This window comes from Bos taurus, chromosome 11 (genome assembly GCF_002263795.3).
Source record: "Bos taurus isolate L1 Dominette 01449 registration number 42190680 breed Hereford chromosome 11, ARS-UCD2.0, whole genome shotgun sequence".
Classification (NCBI taxonomy): Eukaryota; Metazoa; Chordata; class Mammalia; order Artiodactyla; family Bovidae; genus Bos; species Bos taurus.
In genome coordinates this window covers 10429159-10447923 of record NC_037338.1, presented here as the reverse complement: position 1 = coordinate 10447923, position 18765 = coordinate 10429159, and the positions used below count along the sequence as shown (strand labels likewise).

At 44.3% G+C, this 18765-nt stretch overlaps 1 protein-coding gene across 3 annotated transcripts in view; it reads left to right on the top strand.

The window, feature by feature from the left end:
• The window catches only part of MTHFD2 (methylenetetrahydrofolate dehydrogenase (NADP+ dependent) 2, methenyltetrahydrofolate cyclohydrolase), a 52155-nt gene that overhangs the window by 27392 nt on the left and 5998 nt on the right, over positions 1-18765 (top strand). The window contains exons 2-4 of one of the 3 annotated variants that reach the window (XM_059891248.1): positions 1369-1771; positions 11084-11268; positions 18411-18533. In XM_059891248.1, coding sequence (XP_059747231.1) covers positions 1587-1771; positions 11084-11268; positions 18411-18533 — 493 coding nt within the window. In that variant the 5' untranslated portion in view covers positions 1369-1586. 3 annotated transcript variants of the gene reach the window in all.

The following is an 18765-nucleotide window of genomic DNA, read 5'->3' as shown; positions in this document are numbered from 1 at the left end:
CTCATCATCTAATGATTCTAACAGAAAGTGGAAAGGAAGAAAATCTGAAGCTAAAGTAGAAGCCTTAGTAGACCCTGGAACGTGGAATATCGAGGTTATTGTTCAGTTGCTCAGTTGTGTCTGACTCTTTGAGACTCCATGGACTGCAGCATGCCAGCCTTCCCTATCCTTCACCATCTCCCAGAGTTTGCTATGTTCTTTAGAGGAAAAAAAAAGAGAGAGAAAGAAGAATGAAGGAAAAAGAAAAGTAATTGTGGGGGTGGGGTGGGGCTGGAATCACGTGTTACCTTTAATTATCATGCTCAGGGTCATTTGATCTAGAAAAGCACCTCATCCTTTGTCTTTCATGACTTTGACGTTTTTGAAGAGTACAGGGTGCTTTTCTTGTAGAACCTCTCTCAGTTTTGACTTGTCTGATACATTCTTGGGTTTAGATTTACGAATACCTTCCAAAATTTCAGGACTGTGGCTTTTTCCTGGACTGTTTTAACATTCCAGGTCTATGATCTCTCCTCTATATGTGTAAATAAGAAATCTGTAATGAGTTTAGGGAATTCAGTGGTTTAAGAAAATCACCCCATTCAATATTCAGGCTGGCCATGACTTATAAAGTGGTGTGTCCTCCTCACTGCATCATATCTGAGGGCGTATAATGTGTGCTTGTCCTGTTACTGGTGGTGTTAATTTTGATCACTTGTTTAAGGTAATGACTGTCAGGTTTCTCCACTGTAAATGTGCCATTTCCCCCGTTTGCTATTAATAAAAAAACTTTGTGGGAGAGATACTTTGAGACTATGCAAATAAGGCTGCCAGACAGATAAAATATAGGAAGCCCAGTTTAATCTGAATTTCCGATAACAGATAAATACTGTTTTTGTTTTTGTTTTTACTCTGCTGGGTCTTTGTTGCTAGGCAAGGGCTTTCTCTTGTTGAGGTGGGCTGGGGGTTACTCTCTAATTGCGTTGGCGTCTCTTCTTGCAGAGTTGGCAGGCTTCTGTAGTTGCTCTGCACGAACTTAGTTGTCCTGCCATACATGGGGTCTTAGTTCCTGGACCAGGGATGGAACCCTGGTACCCTGCAGGGAAGGCAGACTCTTAACCAGTGTACCACCAGGGAAGTCGCCAGATGAAAGTAAAGTATGACTCGTCCTCTCAAGTTTAATTGGGCATCTTGTATTTTTGTTTGGAAGATCTAGCAAAACTATATGTAAATCACTTGTTCCTCATCCAACTTCAGTTGTTTTGACATTCATTGATGAGTCTCAATTTTTACTATGATTTTGCCAAATAGTTGTTTTCTAACTGCACCTTTCTTCTACATATACTAGCTGCTATTCCATCTTCCTATCTTTTTATCCACTCTTAACAGCGTCTGGCACACAGTAGGCACTCAAGATATTTGCTCAATGAATGAATGACTTGTCCGGGCTTCCGGGACAGCGGTTTGGCAGGGGCTTGGCTGGCTCAGCCAGTCTAGGCAAGCTCTCCAGTCTTCAGAGTCACGCAGGGGATTCTCCAAGGTAAAGGAAGACAACGATTGGCTCCTTCAGGGGCCCAGCAGACTGCAAGTGGAGAGCGCAGGGACCAATGGGTGCCGGCAGGAGGCGAGGCCTGCCACGCTGCAGCGGTATAACCGTGCGGCCAGCGCGCGCATCTTTCCCCGAGCTGACGATGGCCGCAGCCTCCTTTATAACCTCTTTGGTCACCCGACTGCTCCGGTCCGCGCAGAGTGGCCGCCTCCATCAACGCCCTTTCCACCTCTCGGCAGTGCGGTAAGAGGGTCGGCGGGCTGGGTCAGCGCGGAAAACCGAGGGGAGCTGAGCGCCGGCTCGCCTAGGGACGCCTTTCTGAAGCATCTCGGTCCCGGGCGGTGGTGGCCACAGAGAGGGGTGTGGCGGGGCGACGCGGCAGCCCCGCTTGGCCTCAGCGTACCGCTAGGGCTCTCGCTCTGCGTGTGGGCTGAGCCCGGGAGCCCGCCTTTCGGGAGGGAGCCGGTCTCCGGCAAAGCTCCGGGCGTTGCCCTGTCTCGAGGCCAGTCCGCCGGTGGGACGGGGCCCACGGTGTGGAGCAGAGGTGCAGGCGGGCTCTGGGACGCCACGATTTACGTGGGAGCATATAGAAGTCACCGGCCAGGACCGACCTTGGCCGTGAAACCGAGAGCTGGAAAGCCGTGACGTTTTGGCGAGCGCGAGTAAGAGTTGTAAGTGAGAAGCCTCTAGCGACCCGCCCCTTCCCGGAACCCTAGCGGCGGAGAGGGTTAGAACAGTCTGATGAAATCCCCCACAAGCTTTGCTCGCCCGGTACCAGCACTTCCTCCAGGTTGTGGATGTGGCTCGTGCTGCTCTACAAGCTGCTCCTTTCCCTCCCGAGAGAATAATAAATGTGCAGTAGTCACCGGGATTTTGACTGCAGCCCGCCTGGAGTTGGTCGGTGCCAGATCAAGTAAACTGAGGTGGTGAACACCCGGGAAGAGAAGAGGGAAAGCTCTGTCTGAGTTTTCTTAGGGAGGTTATAAATATTTCATGATCTTTCTGGACCACAAATTCCCATTCTAAACATAGATTGAAGAGTTTTGGGGGGAGGGAGAGCTGTGATTTCAGTTCCCTAAATCTATGCACCCTCTTTCCTTTCAGTCTTTAGAGCTTATTTGTAACAGCAGCCCCTTTATCCAGGTACTGTGCTAGGCTGTGCATTATTCAAAGATGGTAAAAAATGGTTCTTTCTTTAGGGGAACTTCCCTACCTGTCAAGGGGCAGAACAGTGTGTAATTTCAAGTCTGTAAAAATGCTATTAGAGATGTTTTCCAAGGTGCTGTTGGACCACAGAATGGGGATTAATGCATTAAAAAAAATATTTGAGACTTCTCTGGTGGTACAGTGGATAAGAATCCACCTGCCAATGAAGGAACACAGGTTGGATCCCTGGTCGGGGAAGATTCCGCATGCGGTGGAGCAACTGAGCCCACGTGCCACAAATACTAAGCCTGCCAGTTGCAATTACTGAAGCCCGAAAGCCCTAGAGCCTGTGCTCCCTGGCCACCTGTGCTCCCAGCGCCACAAGAAAAGCCACCACAATGAGAAGCCTGTGCTTGGCAAGAAAGAGTAGCCCCTACTTGCCGCAACCAGAGAAAGCCCTCAGGCAACAACGAAGACCCAGCACAACCAAAAATTAATTAATTAACATAAAAATATTAATTTATTTGGTTGTACTGGGTCTTAGTTGCGGCAAGTGGGATCTAGTTCCCTAACCAGGGATGGAACTGACCCCCTGCAGTGGGAGATCTGAGTTCTAGCCACTGGACCATCAGGGAAGTCTCCAATCCATTGTTGGAAGATTTCTGGGGAGACATTCAAGGATTTTCTTAGTCTGACCCTGATCTGCCTTTCCAGCCCTATGTTTTATTATTCCCTGTTCTCCTCCCTCTTCCTCCCTTCCTGAGTTCTGGCCACATGCGCTTCCATGATTGAAGAGAGATTTATAAGGAGCTTCTAATTTGTAATCTAAAGAACTGGAACAGTTTGCTCACACTGTCTAGTAACCAGTGTCCTCCTTTCACTTTTCTGGATGAATAGGTTTCCACATCTCTGAAGGTAGTAAGTACATTTAGTATTCAGGGTTCTGATGTATTGCTTTGATTACTGCTAGTTGGTAAAATTAAAACGTCTTTTTAAAAATATAGGTCTGCATGTATTCCTTTGGGTGGATGGGTGGGGGTAGTGTGAGAGTTTTCATGGTTAGATAGTATTGTAGACCATGGGGTATAGAAAAAAAAGAAAAGAACTTTGGAGGCAGAAATTTGTGTTTGAATTTTGTGACTATTGTTTCAGTTTCTTGTTCTGTATAATGGGCTTATTATAATAGTCCCAAGTAACTGAGAGTAATGTATGTAAAACTCGAACTGAAATGTCTAGTGTTTAATAAATGTAGAGTTCCATCTCCCTTTGTGTCTTTGTTCACTCATTGCTGACTAATTGGTAGATAACAGAACTCTTTCCAAAATAAGTCATGATCATGAATTGTAAATTATATCTGATACTAATTTTTCATGGAAAATCTAGTACTGCTAAGTTGCTTCAGTCGTGTCCGACTCTGTGCAACCCCATAGACGGCAGCCCACCAGAATCCCCCGTCCCTGGGATTCTCCAAGCAAGAACACTGGAGTGGGTTGCCATTTCCTTCTCCAATGCATGAAAGTGAAAAGTGAAAGTGAAGTTGCTCAGTCGTGCCCGACTCTTAGCGAACCCATGGACTGCAGCCTACCAGGCTCATCCATTCATGGGATTTTTCCAGGCAACTGTACCGGAGTGGGTGGGAAAGTGAAGATGCTACTGACGGATTTTGGTTTCTAATTTTATTTGGACAGTCCTTCAGTCCTTTCTAGTCAAGCACTTCTAAATAAGTGTTAGCTAATATGGTTAATACATTTTGGATTCCCTGTGGGACTAATTCAGTCTCCATTTCCATTTATTCTGGGGTAGCAGTAACTTTTGGGGAAGGCAATGGCACCCCACTCCAGTACTCTTGCCTGGAAAATCCCATGGCTGGAGGAGCCTGGTGGGCTGCAGTCCACGCGGTCGCTCAGAGTCAGGCACGACTGAGCGACTTCACTTTCACTTTTCACTTTCACGCATTGGAGAAGGAAATGGCAACCCACTCCAGTGTTCTTGCCTGGAGAATCCCAGGGACGGGGGAGCCTGGTGGGCTGCCGTCTATGGGGTCCAACAGAGTCGGACACAACTGAAGCGACTTAGCAGCAGCAGAAGCAGTAACTTTACCTGCCCTTCAGCAAAAAAAGTTAAAAAGTTGGGAAATTAGGTAATGAGGCCCTCATAGGACTGTGTTTCACATTTGGCAGAGTTGTGGTCCAAGGAGGAGGGCTAAAATAATTATATTATGAACAACACTTATTGCATTGTGGCTTTGTTTTGGTTCTTGTTACTGTTTGACTCTTTTTGTAAAGCACCTGGCATAACATCCAGAACTTGCCTCTGAAATTTGGAACACTGGTTTCTCCCAGGACCCTGCGTCCTTAGCTTTATTGTGTCATGCTTAGTCCCAGTGTGCTGCTACCATTTTCTCTTAAGTTTACTGCTTTCAAAAGGAACTTTTTAGTGAAGTGAAATCTAACTTCACTCAATATTTTTATAGATCCTTCGGTTCAGTTCAGTTCAGTTCTATTGTATTGTTAAAGATGTGTCTCTGTAAATCTAACCAACAGAAGAGAGTTAGAAATTAATTTTTAGTTAATATATATGCTTAGCACTTTATATCTTATTTCATTCAATATAAATTACTGTCCTAAGCCCTTTTAAACTAATCTTGCACTCTATTTCTGTCCCAGGACAGGTATTTTCGATATTATCATAGATCAAGAATGTTGCCAGGGGTACTTGTATCAGCAAAGCCCTTTTGAAGAAGTTCGCTTCAACCCTAAATCTGAAATGGATTTGTAAATATTAATGTGTTTTCCTTAATTTCCTTAATATTACCATGAATATATATGAAATGCTGTTATATATTTTACACTATACTAGTATCATCAAGTAAAATCTAGGTAAAAGCATTTGGTTTGCTATAAAATTGTGGTATCTTTTAAACATGTTTATTTATTTAAATAATTTATTCATTTTCCAGGTCTTAGTTGCTACATATGGGATCTTACTTGTGGCATGCAAACTCTTAGTTGTGGCATGTGGGATCTAGTTCCCTGACCAGGGATAGAACCCGGGGCCCCTGCATTGGGAGTATGGGGTCCTCTTAGCCACAGGACCACCAGGGAAGTCCGTTGATATCATCTTACTATCTCAAAAGATGGAAATACAGATTAATATAAGGTTTAGATATAAAATTACTGCATTACATCTAAGACACTGAGACTTGGTTTAAAGTAGGTATTTAATCACAATGCAACTTAAAAGCAGGCATTGAAGACTTAGACTGTTAGAGCTTTAACATTTTATTTAACAGTGGCCTGGCAAATTAATTATATCTGACCATACAAAATATCCAGTACCTTGATGTCATCCCTGAGTGTTAAATATGTGCTGTTAAAAAAAATATGCGCTATAAGGGGAAATAGATTGTTTCGATGTTTCAAAGAATCATGTTCTTAATTAGTGTTGAGTTGTAACATTCCTTATGACACTGGGGACAGAAATCTGAAGGGAAAGTCTTGTTTTCAGTGGTGGTCCTTTTTCGTAAGGTACACCTTCTTGTTCTACTTGAAGTAATGTGAACTTTACTGTACGGATATATGTGGAAATAAAGCCAGGAATCTTCCACATTGGAACCCAGGAAGAGCTGCATAATCAGTTGTTATTAGGGAGAGATAGGCTTTCAGAGATTTGAACATATTTGAGGGACTACAGGTTCTTCTAGATCTGAGTTGTCTCATTGTCCCCTAACAAGCAGGTTCTCATCCCTGTGATTCTAGTATGTGAATGTAGATCAGAGAGAGGCTCTTACTGATCTAGTTCCCTACCACTACTCCTGATGCATAAGCTTTTGCACCAACTAGACTGCAGGCCAGCCTAGAAATTGTTGTTCTGGGCATCAGATACTCACTCCTGGTGTGTCAGCTGTGGATGGGGTACTGAGGTCTTGTGGTAGAGCACACTGCCATCTATGAGATGGATTCTCCCTGGTCCCCCTTCCAATCCCAATTCTTTTTTAAAATAAATAACTGATTAATTTTTGGTTGTGCCGGGTCTTCCTTGCTGTGCGATGGCTTTCTCTAGCTGCTGCACGCGGGGGCTACTCTTCGTTACAGTGCACAGGCTTCTCTTGCTGCAGAGCACGGGCTCTAGGTGTGGGGGCTTCCGTAGGGGCAGCGCACAGGCCATAGAGCGATGGCTTCCCAGCTGTGCCACGTGGGCTTAGCTGCCCTGAGGTATGTGGGATTTTCCTGGATCAGGGATTGAACCTGTGTCCCCTGCATTGGAAGGTGGATTCTTATCCACTGTACCACCAGGGAAGTCCACAATCCCTATCCTTCTGAAAAATCTTTTCGAGGAAGAACTATGGAGAGGAGTTGTCGTTGTGTCTGATTCTTTGCAACCCCATGGACTGCAGCACGCCAGACTTCCCTGTCCTTCACCATCTCCTGGAGTTTGCTCAGACTCATGTCCATTGAGTCGGTGATGCCATCCTCTGTCGCACGCTTCTCCTTGTGCCCTCAATCTTTCCCAGCATCAGGGTCTTTTCCAATGAGTCGGCTCTTCCCATTAAGTGGCCAAAGTATATAGAGCTTTAGCTTCAAGCAGCAGTCCTTTCAGTGAATAGTCAGGGTTGATTTCCCTTAGGATTGACTGGTTTGATCTCCTTGCAGTCCAAGAGACTCTCATGAGTCTTCTCCAGCACCACAATTCAAAAGCATCAGTTCTTCGGCGCTCAGCCTTCTTTATGGTCCAACTTTTACATCTGTAAACGACTACTGGAAAAACCATAGCTTTGACTACGGACCTTTGTCGGCAAAGTAACATCTCTGCTTTTTAATATCCTGTCTAGGTTTATCATAGCTTTTCTTCCAAGGAGCAAGTGTCTTTTAATTTCATGGCTGCGGTCACCATCTGCAGTGATTTTGGAGCCCAAGAAAATAAAATCTGTCAGTTTCCACTTCCCCCCCCTTCTATTTGCCATGAAGTGATGGGGCTGGATGCTATGATCTTAGTTTTTTGAATGTTGAGTTTTAAGCCGCCTTTTTCACTCTTCTCTTTCACCCTCATCAAGAGGCTCTTTAGTTCTTCTTTGCTTTCTGCCATGAGGGTGGTGTCATCTGCGTATCTGAGGTTGTTGATATTTCTCCCAACAATCTTGATTCCAGCTTGTGCATCATCCAGCCCAGCATTTCTCATGATGTACTCTGCATGTAAGTTAAAGAAGCAGGGTGACAATATACAGCCTTGACGTACTCCTTTCCTGATTTGGAACCAGTCTGTTGTTCCATGTCTGGTTCTAACTGTTGCTTCTTGACCTGCATACAGATCTCTCAGGAGGCAAGTCAGGTGGTCTGGTATTCCCATCTCTTGAAGAATTTTCCACACAGTAGTAATTGTAATTATTACAATTACAATTGTAATTGTAGTGATCCACACAGTCAAAGGCTTTAGTGTACATAATCAATGAAGCAGAAATAGATGTTTTTCTGGAATTCGCTTGCTTTCTTGTGATCCAACAAATGTTGGCAATTTGGTCTCTGGTCCTTCTGCCTTTTCTAAATCCAGCTTGTACCTCTGAAAGTTCTCAGTTCACATACTGCTGAAGCGTGGCTTGAAGGATTTTGAGCGTTACCTTGCTAGCATGTGAAATGAGTGCAATTTTGTGGTAGTTTGAACATTCTTTGGTGTTGACCTTCTTTGAGATTGGAATGAAAACTAATTTTTCCAGTCCTGTGGCCACTCCTGAGTTTTCCAAATTTGCTGACATATTGAACATAGCAGTTTATCCAGGTCATTAAGACCTTTTTTGTATAGTTCTTCTGTGTATACATGCCACCTCTTCTTAATCTCTTCTGCTTCTGTTGAGTCCCCTACCCTTTCTGTCCTTTGTACGTTCCATCCTGCATGAAATGTTCACTTAATATCTCCAGTTTTCTTGAATAGATCTCTAGTCTTTCCTGTTCTATTAATTTCCTCTGTTTCTTTGCATTGTTCACTTAAGAAGACTTTCTTAGCTGTCTTTGCTATTCTCTGGAACTCTGCATTCAGTTGGGTATATCTTTCCATTTCTCCCTTGCTTTTTGCTTCTCTTCTTTCCTCAGCTATTTGTAAAGCCTCCTCAGACAGCCACTTTGCCTTCTTGCATTTCTTTTTCTTTGGGATGGTTGATCACTGCCTCCTGTACAACATTAAACCTCCATCCATAGTTCTTTAGGCACTCTGTCTACCAGATCTAATCCCTTGAATCTATTTGTCACCTCCATTGTATAATCATAAGGGGTTTGATTTAGGTCATACCTGGATGGCCTAGTGGTTTTCCCGATTTTCTTCAATTTTAGCCTGAAATTTTGCAGTAGGTATTGTCCAGTATATTGTTTATTGGTTTAACTGCATAACATCATTTAAATATTTAAAAGTACATATAGATTAAAAGCCAATTCACTAACTGGGAAATGATTCAAAACATTTGACTAGATGCTAACACGGGCAAAATATAAACTACAAATGGAATATAAGCATAGAGAACAAACTAACATCATAGCGGTGAGAGATCAAATAAAACATTGCAAGTTAACGGCATTTTTTTTTTCCTACAGTTGTCAGACATCAGGAGGCAGGATGGTATAGCATTAAGAACCTAGACTCTGGATTCAGAAGAGCTAAACATGGCATCTAGTGACATGACATTATGTCAAGTACTAATTATCAGTTACTTAAATTCTCCAAGTTTAGATTAATGGTAGTAATTATTTCAATCAATTTTATTTTCTTAAATATGTAGCTGGACACAGATTTACCACTTGAACCTCTCCTTCAGATTTTAGTTGTCCCTCGATTAGGAACTACATAGTCTAATCTAAACTTTTAGTTTGGGAAAGTTTTTTTTCCAGTTTTCTTCAGAAGTAATTGACATACATCACATCCTTAGTAACTCAGTGATGAAGAATCCACCTGCAATACAGGAAATGCATGTTTGATCCCTGGGTCAGGAAGATCCCCTGGAGAAGGAAATGGCAACCCACTCCAGTATTCTGCCTAGGAAAAACCCATGAGCAGAGGAGCCTGGTGGGCTACAGTCCATGGGGTCTCAGAAAAGCCGGACATGACTTAGCAACTTAATAATTGACATACATCTCTGTGTAAGTTTAAGGGATACTGCATGATGGTGTAATTTACATACATTGTGAAATGATTACCACAGTAGGTTTAGTTAAAATTCATCATTTCATATAGATATATGTTTTTAAGAAATATTTATTTAATCTTTGGCTGTGCTGGGTCTTTGTTCCTGCGCGCATTCTTTCTCTAGTTTTGGCAAGCCGGGTTACTCTCTGGTTGTGGTGCTCCAGCTTCTCATTGTGGTGGCTTTTGTCTTGTTGTGGCCCATGGGCTCAGCTGTCCTGTGGCATGTCGGATCTTCTGGGCCAGGGATCAAACCTGTGTCCCCTGCATTGCAAGGCAGATTCTTAACCACTGGTCGCCAGAGAAACCCTCATATAGATACTGTTATAAAAATATAAAAATTCTCCTTGTGATGAGAACTCTTAGGATCTCTTATTTTAGCAAGCTTTCTATATATTATACAGCAATGTTAACTAAAGTCTTCACTGTATATAGTACATTATGTCCCTGCTGCTGCTGCTGCTAAGTCGCTTCAGTCGTGTCCGACTCTGTGCGACCCCATAGACAGCAGCCCACCAGGCTCCCCCGTCCCTGGGATTCTCCAGGCAAGAACACTGGAGTGGGTTGCCATTTCCTTCTCCAATGCATGAAAGTGAAAAGTGAAAGTGAAGTCGCTCAGTTGTATCTGACTCTTAGCGACTGCATGGACTGCAGCCTTCCAGGCTCCTCCGTCCATGGGATTTTCCAGGCAAGAGTACTGGAGTGGGGTGCCATTGCCTTCTCCGACATTATGTCCCTAGTGCTTGTTAATCTTATAACTAGAAGTTTGTACAGTTATCCTTCAGTATATGAGTAGGATTGTTTCAGGAACTCCAAGGATACCAAAATTCCCAGATGCTCTAAGTCCTTTATAAAAAATGGCATGGTATTTGTATATAACCTATCCTCCCATATACTTTAAATCATCTCTAGATTATTTATTTATAATACCTAATACCATGTAAATGCTGGGTAGATAGTTGTAAATACAATGTAAATGCTATGTAAATAGTTACTAGGTGCGGGGCAAATTCATGTTTTGCTTTTTGGAACTTCCTTCCAAGTATTTCCAACCCGTGGGTTGGTGAATCCTTGAATGGGGAACGAATAAATAGAAGGGCCCACTGTGCCTTTTGACCATCTTCTTCCAATTCCTCCTCCCCTTCCACCCAAAGTTATTGGTACTTAATGACACTTTCGTAGTCTTTATTTATTCTTTACAAAAATTCAAGCCATGTGTTTTTGTGATTCTGTTGCCTTCTGCAGAAATGAAGCTGTTGTCATTTCTGGAAGGAAACTTGCTGAGCAGATCAAGCAGGAAGTGCGGCAGGAGGTGGAAGAGTGGGTGGCGTCAGGCAACAAGCGGCCACACCTGAGCGTGGTTCTGGTTGGAGAGAATCCTGCGAGTCAGTCCTACGTCCTCAACAAAACCAGAGCAGCTGCCAGCGTGGGTATGTGTCACTCTCAGACCCCAACTACTGTTAAATTGAGATTTAATCGGAGGCAAACTATTGTAACTTACGTTTCTTTTTTCTGCTTAGGAAACCCAAACAGAGGAGGCTAATGCGTTCAACTGAATCCAAATATTTGTCAGAAAGGAGGTTTATAGACTAGGACTGGAGGAATATGGTTGGTTTCTTGGTGTCTTCTGGAATGTAATCTAAATTCTGTTACAGGCCAACTTTGATAAGTGACCTTGAACACCGTTTACATCTGCTTTCCTTGAGCAATGAGTCTGTGACTAAAGTATTTGAGCATTTGGTTGAGGAGACCTCAGTGATGTGGCCTAGAATATAGTCATGGATTTGCAGGAAATGACTCTGGCTTCTTTGAAATAGGCTGTGGTTTCTCCACCAGTGGTTCCAAAGCCAATTAAAGCATACAGTTTAGCCGTGGTTGAGGGTTCGGATGCAGAAGGAGCAGGTCTGAATGATGGGAGGTTTGGGTTCTAGGTCTCACTGTCCTGGAGACTGTGTGGCCACAGATCAGAGGTGAGTAGGCTCAGCTGTGCCCCTGCCTGCTTCTCTGTGGGTCAGTGGTCTGAGTACTGTGTGCCCACCCTTCTGAAGGGCTGTGAGACCACTGCACCATGAGCCCTTGGCATACTCTGTTCTTTATCACTGAGGATTGAGGCCTCCTGCCCTCTTCATTAAAAAACCTTTAGGTTTCTCTAGTAGTTCAGTGGTGAAGAATCTACCTGCTAATGCAGGAGACCCAAGTGTAGTCCCTGATCTGGGAAGAGCCCATGTGCCATGGATCTGCTAAGCCCATGCCCCACAACTATTGAGCTTCTCCACAAGGGAAGCCTTGTTGCAATGAGCCTGCGCACTGCAGCTGGAGAGCAGACCCCACTGACCGCAACTAGAGAAAAGCCCACGCAGTAACAAAGACCCAGCATGGCCAGAGTAATTATAAACAAAATTATAAAAGTAAAACCTTTAGAACATCTAGAAACTAGTAAGCTATGGCTTTCTAAAACTTTGGAATGGGAGGTAGCATGGTATAGTGGAAAGAACATGGACTTTGGAACTGCAAAGACTGGCTTTGTCACTAGCCGGCTTGTATTTCAGTTTCTCTGAGCCTTGTCTATAAGACGAGGTTAATGAAGATTATGTAGAATAATACATAGAAAGTACCAAGCTAGTACTCTTTTAGTGTTTTGTTTGAGAAGTTACTCAAGGTTACCTCTGTGAGCCTGTTGAAGCTTTCCAGCTACCAGGGCGGTTGTGATGATTAAAAGCCTTGCTGATAGCGTGGCAGGCAGTGTAGCCTTGCCCCAATAAATGCCTCTATTTTATTTTATTCTTTTATTCTTCGAATACTTTTGCCTAAAATTTTTTAGAAGTTTTTACTGGAGTATACTTCTTTTTACAGTGTTGTGTTTCTTTCTTCTTATAACAAAGTGAATCAGTCACTGTTCTTCAGTCACCAGTCGTGTCCAGCTCTCTGCCACTCCATGGACTGCAGCGCTCCAGGCCTCCCTGTCCCTCACCATCTCCCAGAGTTTGCCCAGTTTCATGTCCATTGAATCGGTGATGCCATCCAACCATCTCATCCTCTTTCGCCCTCTTCTCCTCCTGCCCTCAATCTTTTCCAGCATCAGGGTCTTTATCAATGAGTCAGCTGTTCACGTCAGGTGGCCAAAGTATTGGAGCTTCAGCATCAGTCCTTCCAATGAGTATTCAGGGTTGATTTCCTTTAAGATTGACTGGTCTTTTTTCCTTGTTTTCCAAGGGACTTTTGAGTCTTCTCCAGCACCACATTCTGAAGGCATCAGTTCTTCGGCGCTCTGCCTTCTTTATTTTCCAGCTCTCACATCTCCTCATGACTATTGGAAAGACCATAGCCTTGACTATACAGACCTTTGTCAGCAAAGGGATGTCTTTGCTTTTTAACACACTGTCTAGGTTTGTCATAGCTTTCCTGCCAAAAAATAGTAGTCTTTTAATTTCATGGCTGCAGTCACCATCCACTGTGATTTTAGAGCCCAAGAAGAGGAAATCTGTCACTGCTTCCACCTCCTCCCCTTCTCTTTGCCATGAAGGGATGGGACTGGATGCCATGATCTTAGTTTTTTTAATATTGAGTTTTAAGCTGGCTTTTTTCCTCTCCTCCTTCGCCCTCATCAAGAGGCTCCTTAGTTCCTCTTTGCTTTCTGCAATTTAAGTGGTATCATCCACATACCTGAGGTTGTTAATATTTCTCCCAGCAATCTTGATTCCAGCTTGTGCTTCATCCAGCCTGGCATTTTGCATGATGTACTCTGTGTATAAGTTAAATAAACAGGGTGACAATAAACAGCCTGTCATACTCCTTTCTCAATCCTGAACCAGTCAGTTGTTCCATGTCTGGTTCTAACTGTTGCTTCTTGACCTGGGTACAGATTTCTCAGGAGGCAGGTAAGATGTTCTGGTATTCCCATTTAAGAGTTTTTCACAGTTTGTTATGATCTACACAGTCAAAGGCTTTAGCATAGTTAATGAAGCAGAGATAGATTTTTTCTGGAATCCCCCTGCTTTCTCTGTGATCCAGTGAATGTTGGCAGTTTGATCTCTGGTTCCTTTGCCTTTTCTAAACCCAGCTTGAACATCTGAAAGTTCTTGCTTCATGTAGTGCTGAAGCCTAGCTTAGAAGATTTTGAGCATAACCTTACTAGCATGGGAGATGAGTGTAATTGTCCAGTGGTTTGAACGTTCTTTAGTACTGCCCTTCTTGGGAAGATGATTGATCTTTTCCAGTCGGTGGCCACTGCTGGGCTTTCCATATTTGCTGACATATTGAGTGCAGCACTTTAATAGCATCATCTTTGAGGATTTTAAATAGTTCTGCTGGACTTCCATCACCTCTATTAGTTTTATTGGCAGCAGTGCTTCCTAAGGCCCACTTGACTTCACATTCCAGGATATCTGGCTCTGAGTGAGAGACTACACCATCGTGGTTATCTGGGTCGTTAAGATCTTTATTGTACAATTCTTCAGTGTATTCTTTCCATCCCTTCTTGATCTCGTCTGCTTCTATTGGGTCTTTACCATTTCTGTCCTTCATTGTGGCCATCTTTGGATGACAAGTTCCTTTGATGTTTCTAGTTTTCTTGATGGGATCTCTAGCCTTACCCTTTCTGTTGTTTTCCTCTGTTTCTTTGCACTGTTCGTTGAAGAAGGTCTTCTTGTCCCTCCTTGCTGGTCTCTGGAACTCTGCATCTAGTTGGTATACCTTTCCCTTCCTCCCTTGTTTTTTGCTTCTCTTCTTTCCTCAGCTATTTGTAAAGCTGTCGTATGTATACATAGATCCTCTCTTTTTGGATCTCCTTCCTATTTAGGTCACGCAGAGCATGAAGTAGAGTTCCTGTGCCGTACAGTTATTCTTGGTGTTGTTTAGTCACCGAGTCGTATCCGGCTCTTTGCAACCCTGTGGACTGTAACACACCAGGCTCCTCTCTCCATGGAATTTCCAAGTCAAGAATTCTGGAGTGGGTTGCCATTTTCTTCTCCAAGGGATCTTCCCTACCCTGGTGTCAAACCCACATCTTCTGCATTGGCAGGTGGATTCTTTACCCCTGAGCCACTAGGGAAGCCCTGTGCTATATAGTAGGTTCTCATTCATTATCTCTTTTATACAGACCACCTTACTTGCCTCCTGAGAAATCTGTATGCAGGTCAAAAAGCAACAGTTAGAACCAGACATGGAACAAGAGACTGTTTCCAAGTTGGGAAAGGAGTATGACAAGGCTGTATATTGTCACCCTGCTTACTTAACTCATATGCAGAGTACATCTTGTGAAATGCCAGACTGGATGAAGCACAAGCTGGAATCAAGATTGCTGGGAGAAATATCAATAACCTCAGATATGCAAATGATACTGCCGTTATGGTGGAAAGCGAAGAGGAACTGAAGAGCCTCTTGATGAAAAGTGAAAGACAAGAGTGAAAAAGCTGGCTTAAAACTCGACATTCAAAAAAGTAAGAACATGGCATCTGGTCCCATCACTTCATGGCAAATAGATAGGGAAACAATGGAAACAGTGACAGACTTTATTTTCTTTGGCTCTAAAATCACTCTGGATGGTAACTGCAACCATGAAATTAAAAGATGCTTGCTTCTTGGAAGAAAAGCTATGACAATCCTCAGATCAGATCAGATCAGTCTCTCAGTCGTGTCCGACTCTTTGTGACCCCATGAACCGCAGCATGCCAGGCCTCCCTGTCCATCACCAACTCCCGGAGTTCACTCAGACTCATGTCCATCAAGTCAGTGATGCCATCCAGCCATCTCATCCTCTGTCATCCCCTTCTCCTCCTGCCCCCAATCCCTCCCAGCATCAGAGTCTTTTCCAATGAGTCAACTCTTCGCATGAGGTGGCCAAAGTACTGGAGTTTCAGCTTTAGCATCATTCCTTCCAAAGAAATCCCAGGGCTGATCTCCTTCAGAATGGTTGGATCTCCTTGCAGTCCAAGGGACTCTCAAGAGTCTTCTCCAACACCACAGTTTAAAAGCATCAATTCTTTGGTGCTTAGCCTTCTGCACAGTCCAACTCTCACATCCATACATGACCACAGGAAAAACCATAGCCTTGACTAGACGAACTTTTGTTGGCAAAGTAATGTCTCTGCTTTTGAATATGCTATCTAGGCTGGTCATAACTTTCCTTCCAAGGAGTAAGCGTCTTTTAATTTCATGGCTGCAATCACCATCTGTAGTGATTTTGGAGCCCCCAAAAATAAAGTCTGACACTGTTTCCACTGTTAACCCGTCTATTTCCCATGAAGTGATGGGACCGGATGCCATGATCTTCGTTTTCTGAATGTTGAGCTTTAAGCCAACTTTTTCACTCTCGACTTTCACCTTCATCAAGAGGCTTTTTAGTTCCTCTTCACTTTCTGCCATAAGGGTGGTGTCATCTGCATATCTGAGGTTATTGATATTTCTCCCGGCAATCTTGATTCCAGCTTGTGCTTCTTCCAGCCCAGCATTTCTCATGATGTACTCTGCATATAAGTTAAATAAACAGGGTGACAATAGACAGCCTTGACGTACTCCTTTTCCTATTTGGAACCAGTCTGTTGTTCCATGTCCAGTTCTAACTGTTGCTTCCTGACCTGCATACAAATTTCTCAAGAGGCAGATCAGGTGGTCTGGTATTCCCATCTCTTTCAGAATTTTCCACAGTTTATTGTGATCCACACAGTCAAAGGCTTTGGCATAGTCAATAAGGCAGAAATAGATGTTTTTCCGGAGCTCTCTTGCTTTTTCCATGATCCAGCGGATGTTGGCAATTTGATCTCTGGTTCCTCTGCCTTTTCTAAAACCAGCTTGAACATCAGGAAGTTCATGGTTCACATATTGCTGAAGCCTGGCTTGGAGAATTTTGAGCATTACTTTACTAGTGTGTGAGATGAGTGCAATTGTGCGGTAGTTTGAGCATTCTTTGGCATTGCCTTTCTTTGGGATTGGAATGAAAACTGACAACCCTAGACAGCATATTAAAAAGCAGAGACATTACTTTGCTGACAAAGGTCCGTCTAGTCAAAGCTATGGTTTTTCCAGTAGGCATGTATGGGTGTGAGAGTTGGATCTTAAAGAAAGCTGAACACCGAAGAATTGATGCTTTTGAACTGTAATGTTGGAGAAGGCTCTTGAAAGTCCCCTGGACTGCAAGAAGATCAAACCAGTCAATCCTAAAGGAAATCAGTCCTGAATTCATTGGAAGGACTGATGTTGAAGCTGAAACTCCAATACTTTGGCCACCTGCTGCGAAGAACTGACTCATTGGAAAAGACCCTGATGCTGGGAAAGATTGAAGGCAGGAGGAGAAGGGGATGACAGAGGATGAGATGGTTGGATGGCATCATCGACTCGATGGACATGAGTTTGAGCAAGCTCCAGGAGTTGGTGATGGACAGGGAAGCCTGGTGTGCTGAAGTCCATGGGGCCACAAAGTGTCGGACAGTAGTGAGTGACTGAACTGAAACTGAAAGCTAAGCAGAAAAGAAAAAATAAATTAAAAAAACAAACAAAGAAAAGCTCTGTGTGTGTTCCTTCCACTAGGGTCTGCTCTTGAAGCTGGCCCAGAGCACACGTGTCAGCACAGGCTGACTGGAGCACAGGCTTCCATGGGCATGTCTGCAGGGGCTGGAGCAACTGGAAGAAGCCTTGGAGGTGGGCAGCCCTCTGCCTGCCTGGACCCATGACTCACAGAGGCTTTGAGCAGGGGTGGTGCTTGGGTCCACTGGGACCCCAGCAGCCAGAGGAGGCCTTGGTGAAGGTGGGGCTCAGGCTGGAACCCCAGCAGCCTGCCAGGGCCTGAGCAGAGTGGGGAGACTGTGGCTTGAGAGGTGAGCGAGCCTGCCACACCTCCTGGGCAGGTGTGTGCTCCCATTACTGCCCGAGGAAGCTGGGTTGGTGGGCCGGGAAAGGTTCTGCCCTGGTGGCCCCACGCTTCATGTGCCACTCAACAATGGTGCCTTGCTGCCATTGTGGTCCAAGACCCTCCTCCCACCAACACCTCAGGCCATCCCCTTACCACCAACTGCTGTCCCCTCCCCGGATCCACTCCCCAAATCCCACTCTGCAGCACCCAGCCCTCCTCCCCACCATGAGACACACAGACTGGGGTGTGAAGGGCTGCGGCATGGACCGTATGCACAGGCTCCACTCCATCCTGCCCCCCACACACTGGCTGCTGCGTTCCCCTCTCATCCTGAGGTCCCCCTAAGATCCTTGCCTTTCCCTGCTGACCCCCCACTGTGAGGATGCTTCCCTGAGTGTGGGATTGCTTCCTCTCCCCCAGCTTCCCCCAGGGGTGCTGGTCCTGTCCTGCCTCCACTGTTCCCCACTTCCTTCCCACACCCTACCTGGGAAGGACACTAAACAGAAAAGAAAAAAAAATTTTTTTCTTTCTGAAATAAAGATTGCGCTGGGACTCCTCCCATCCCCCTAGGTGTCCGAGGCCCTCTGCCAGTGCCCAGCACGCGCTCCAGAAGAACTTCTCTGACGCACCTCTGACACAGAGTGAGGAGACGTGAGCTGTGTGTTCTCCTCCTCCGCCATCTTCCATAGTCTATTTTTTTTTTTTAACCTTGAAAATTTTTTATAGGAATCAACAGTGAGACCATTCTGAAACCAGCTTCAATTTCAGAGGAAGAACTGTTGAATTTGATCAATAAACTAAATAATGATGATAATGTAGACGGCCTCCTTGTTCAGCTGCCTCTTCCAGGTGAGATTTACATAGCTTTATTTAAAATGATCTCTGAGGCGTGGAGAGGCTTGTTTAGTTTATACAATTGGCTCCTCATATGTATTTGTCTTAAAGAAAGGGGAGGTAAACTCAAGAGAGTGAGTATGTTGTTAGATATGGGACCGACCTACTCAGAATACCAATTACTCCCTGACTTGGTATTGAGGTCTTAATACAAAGGACAGTGGAGGGAAGTGGTTTGGAGAGGACA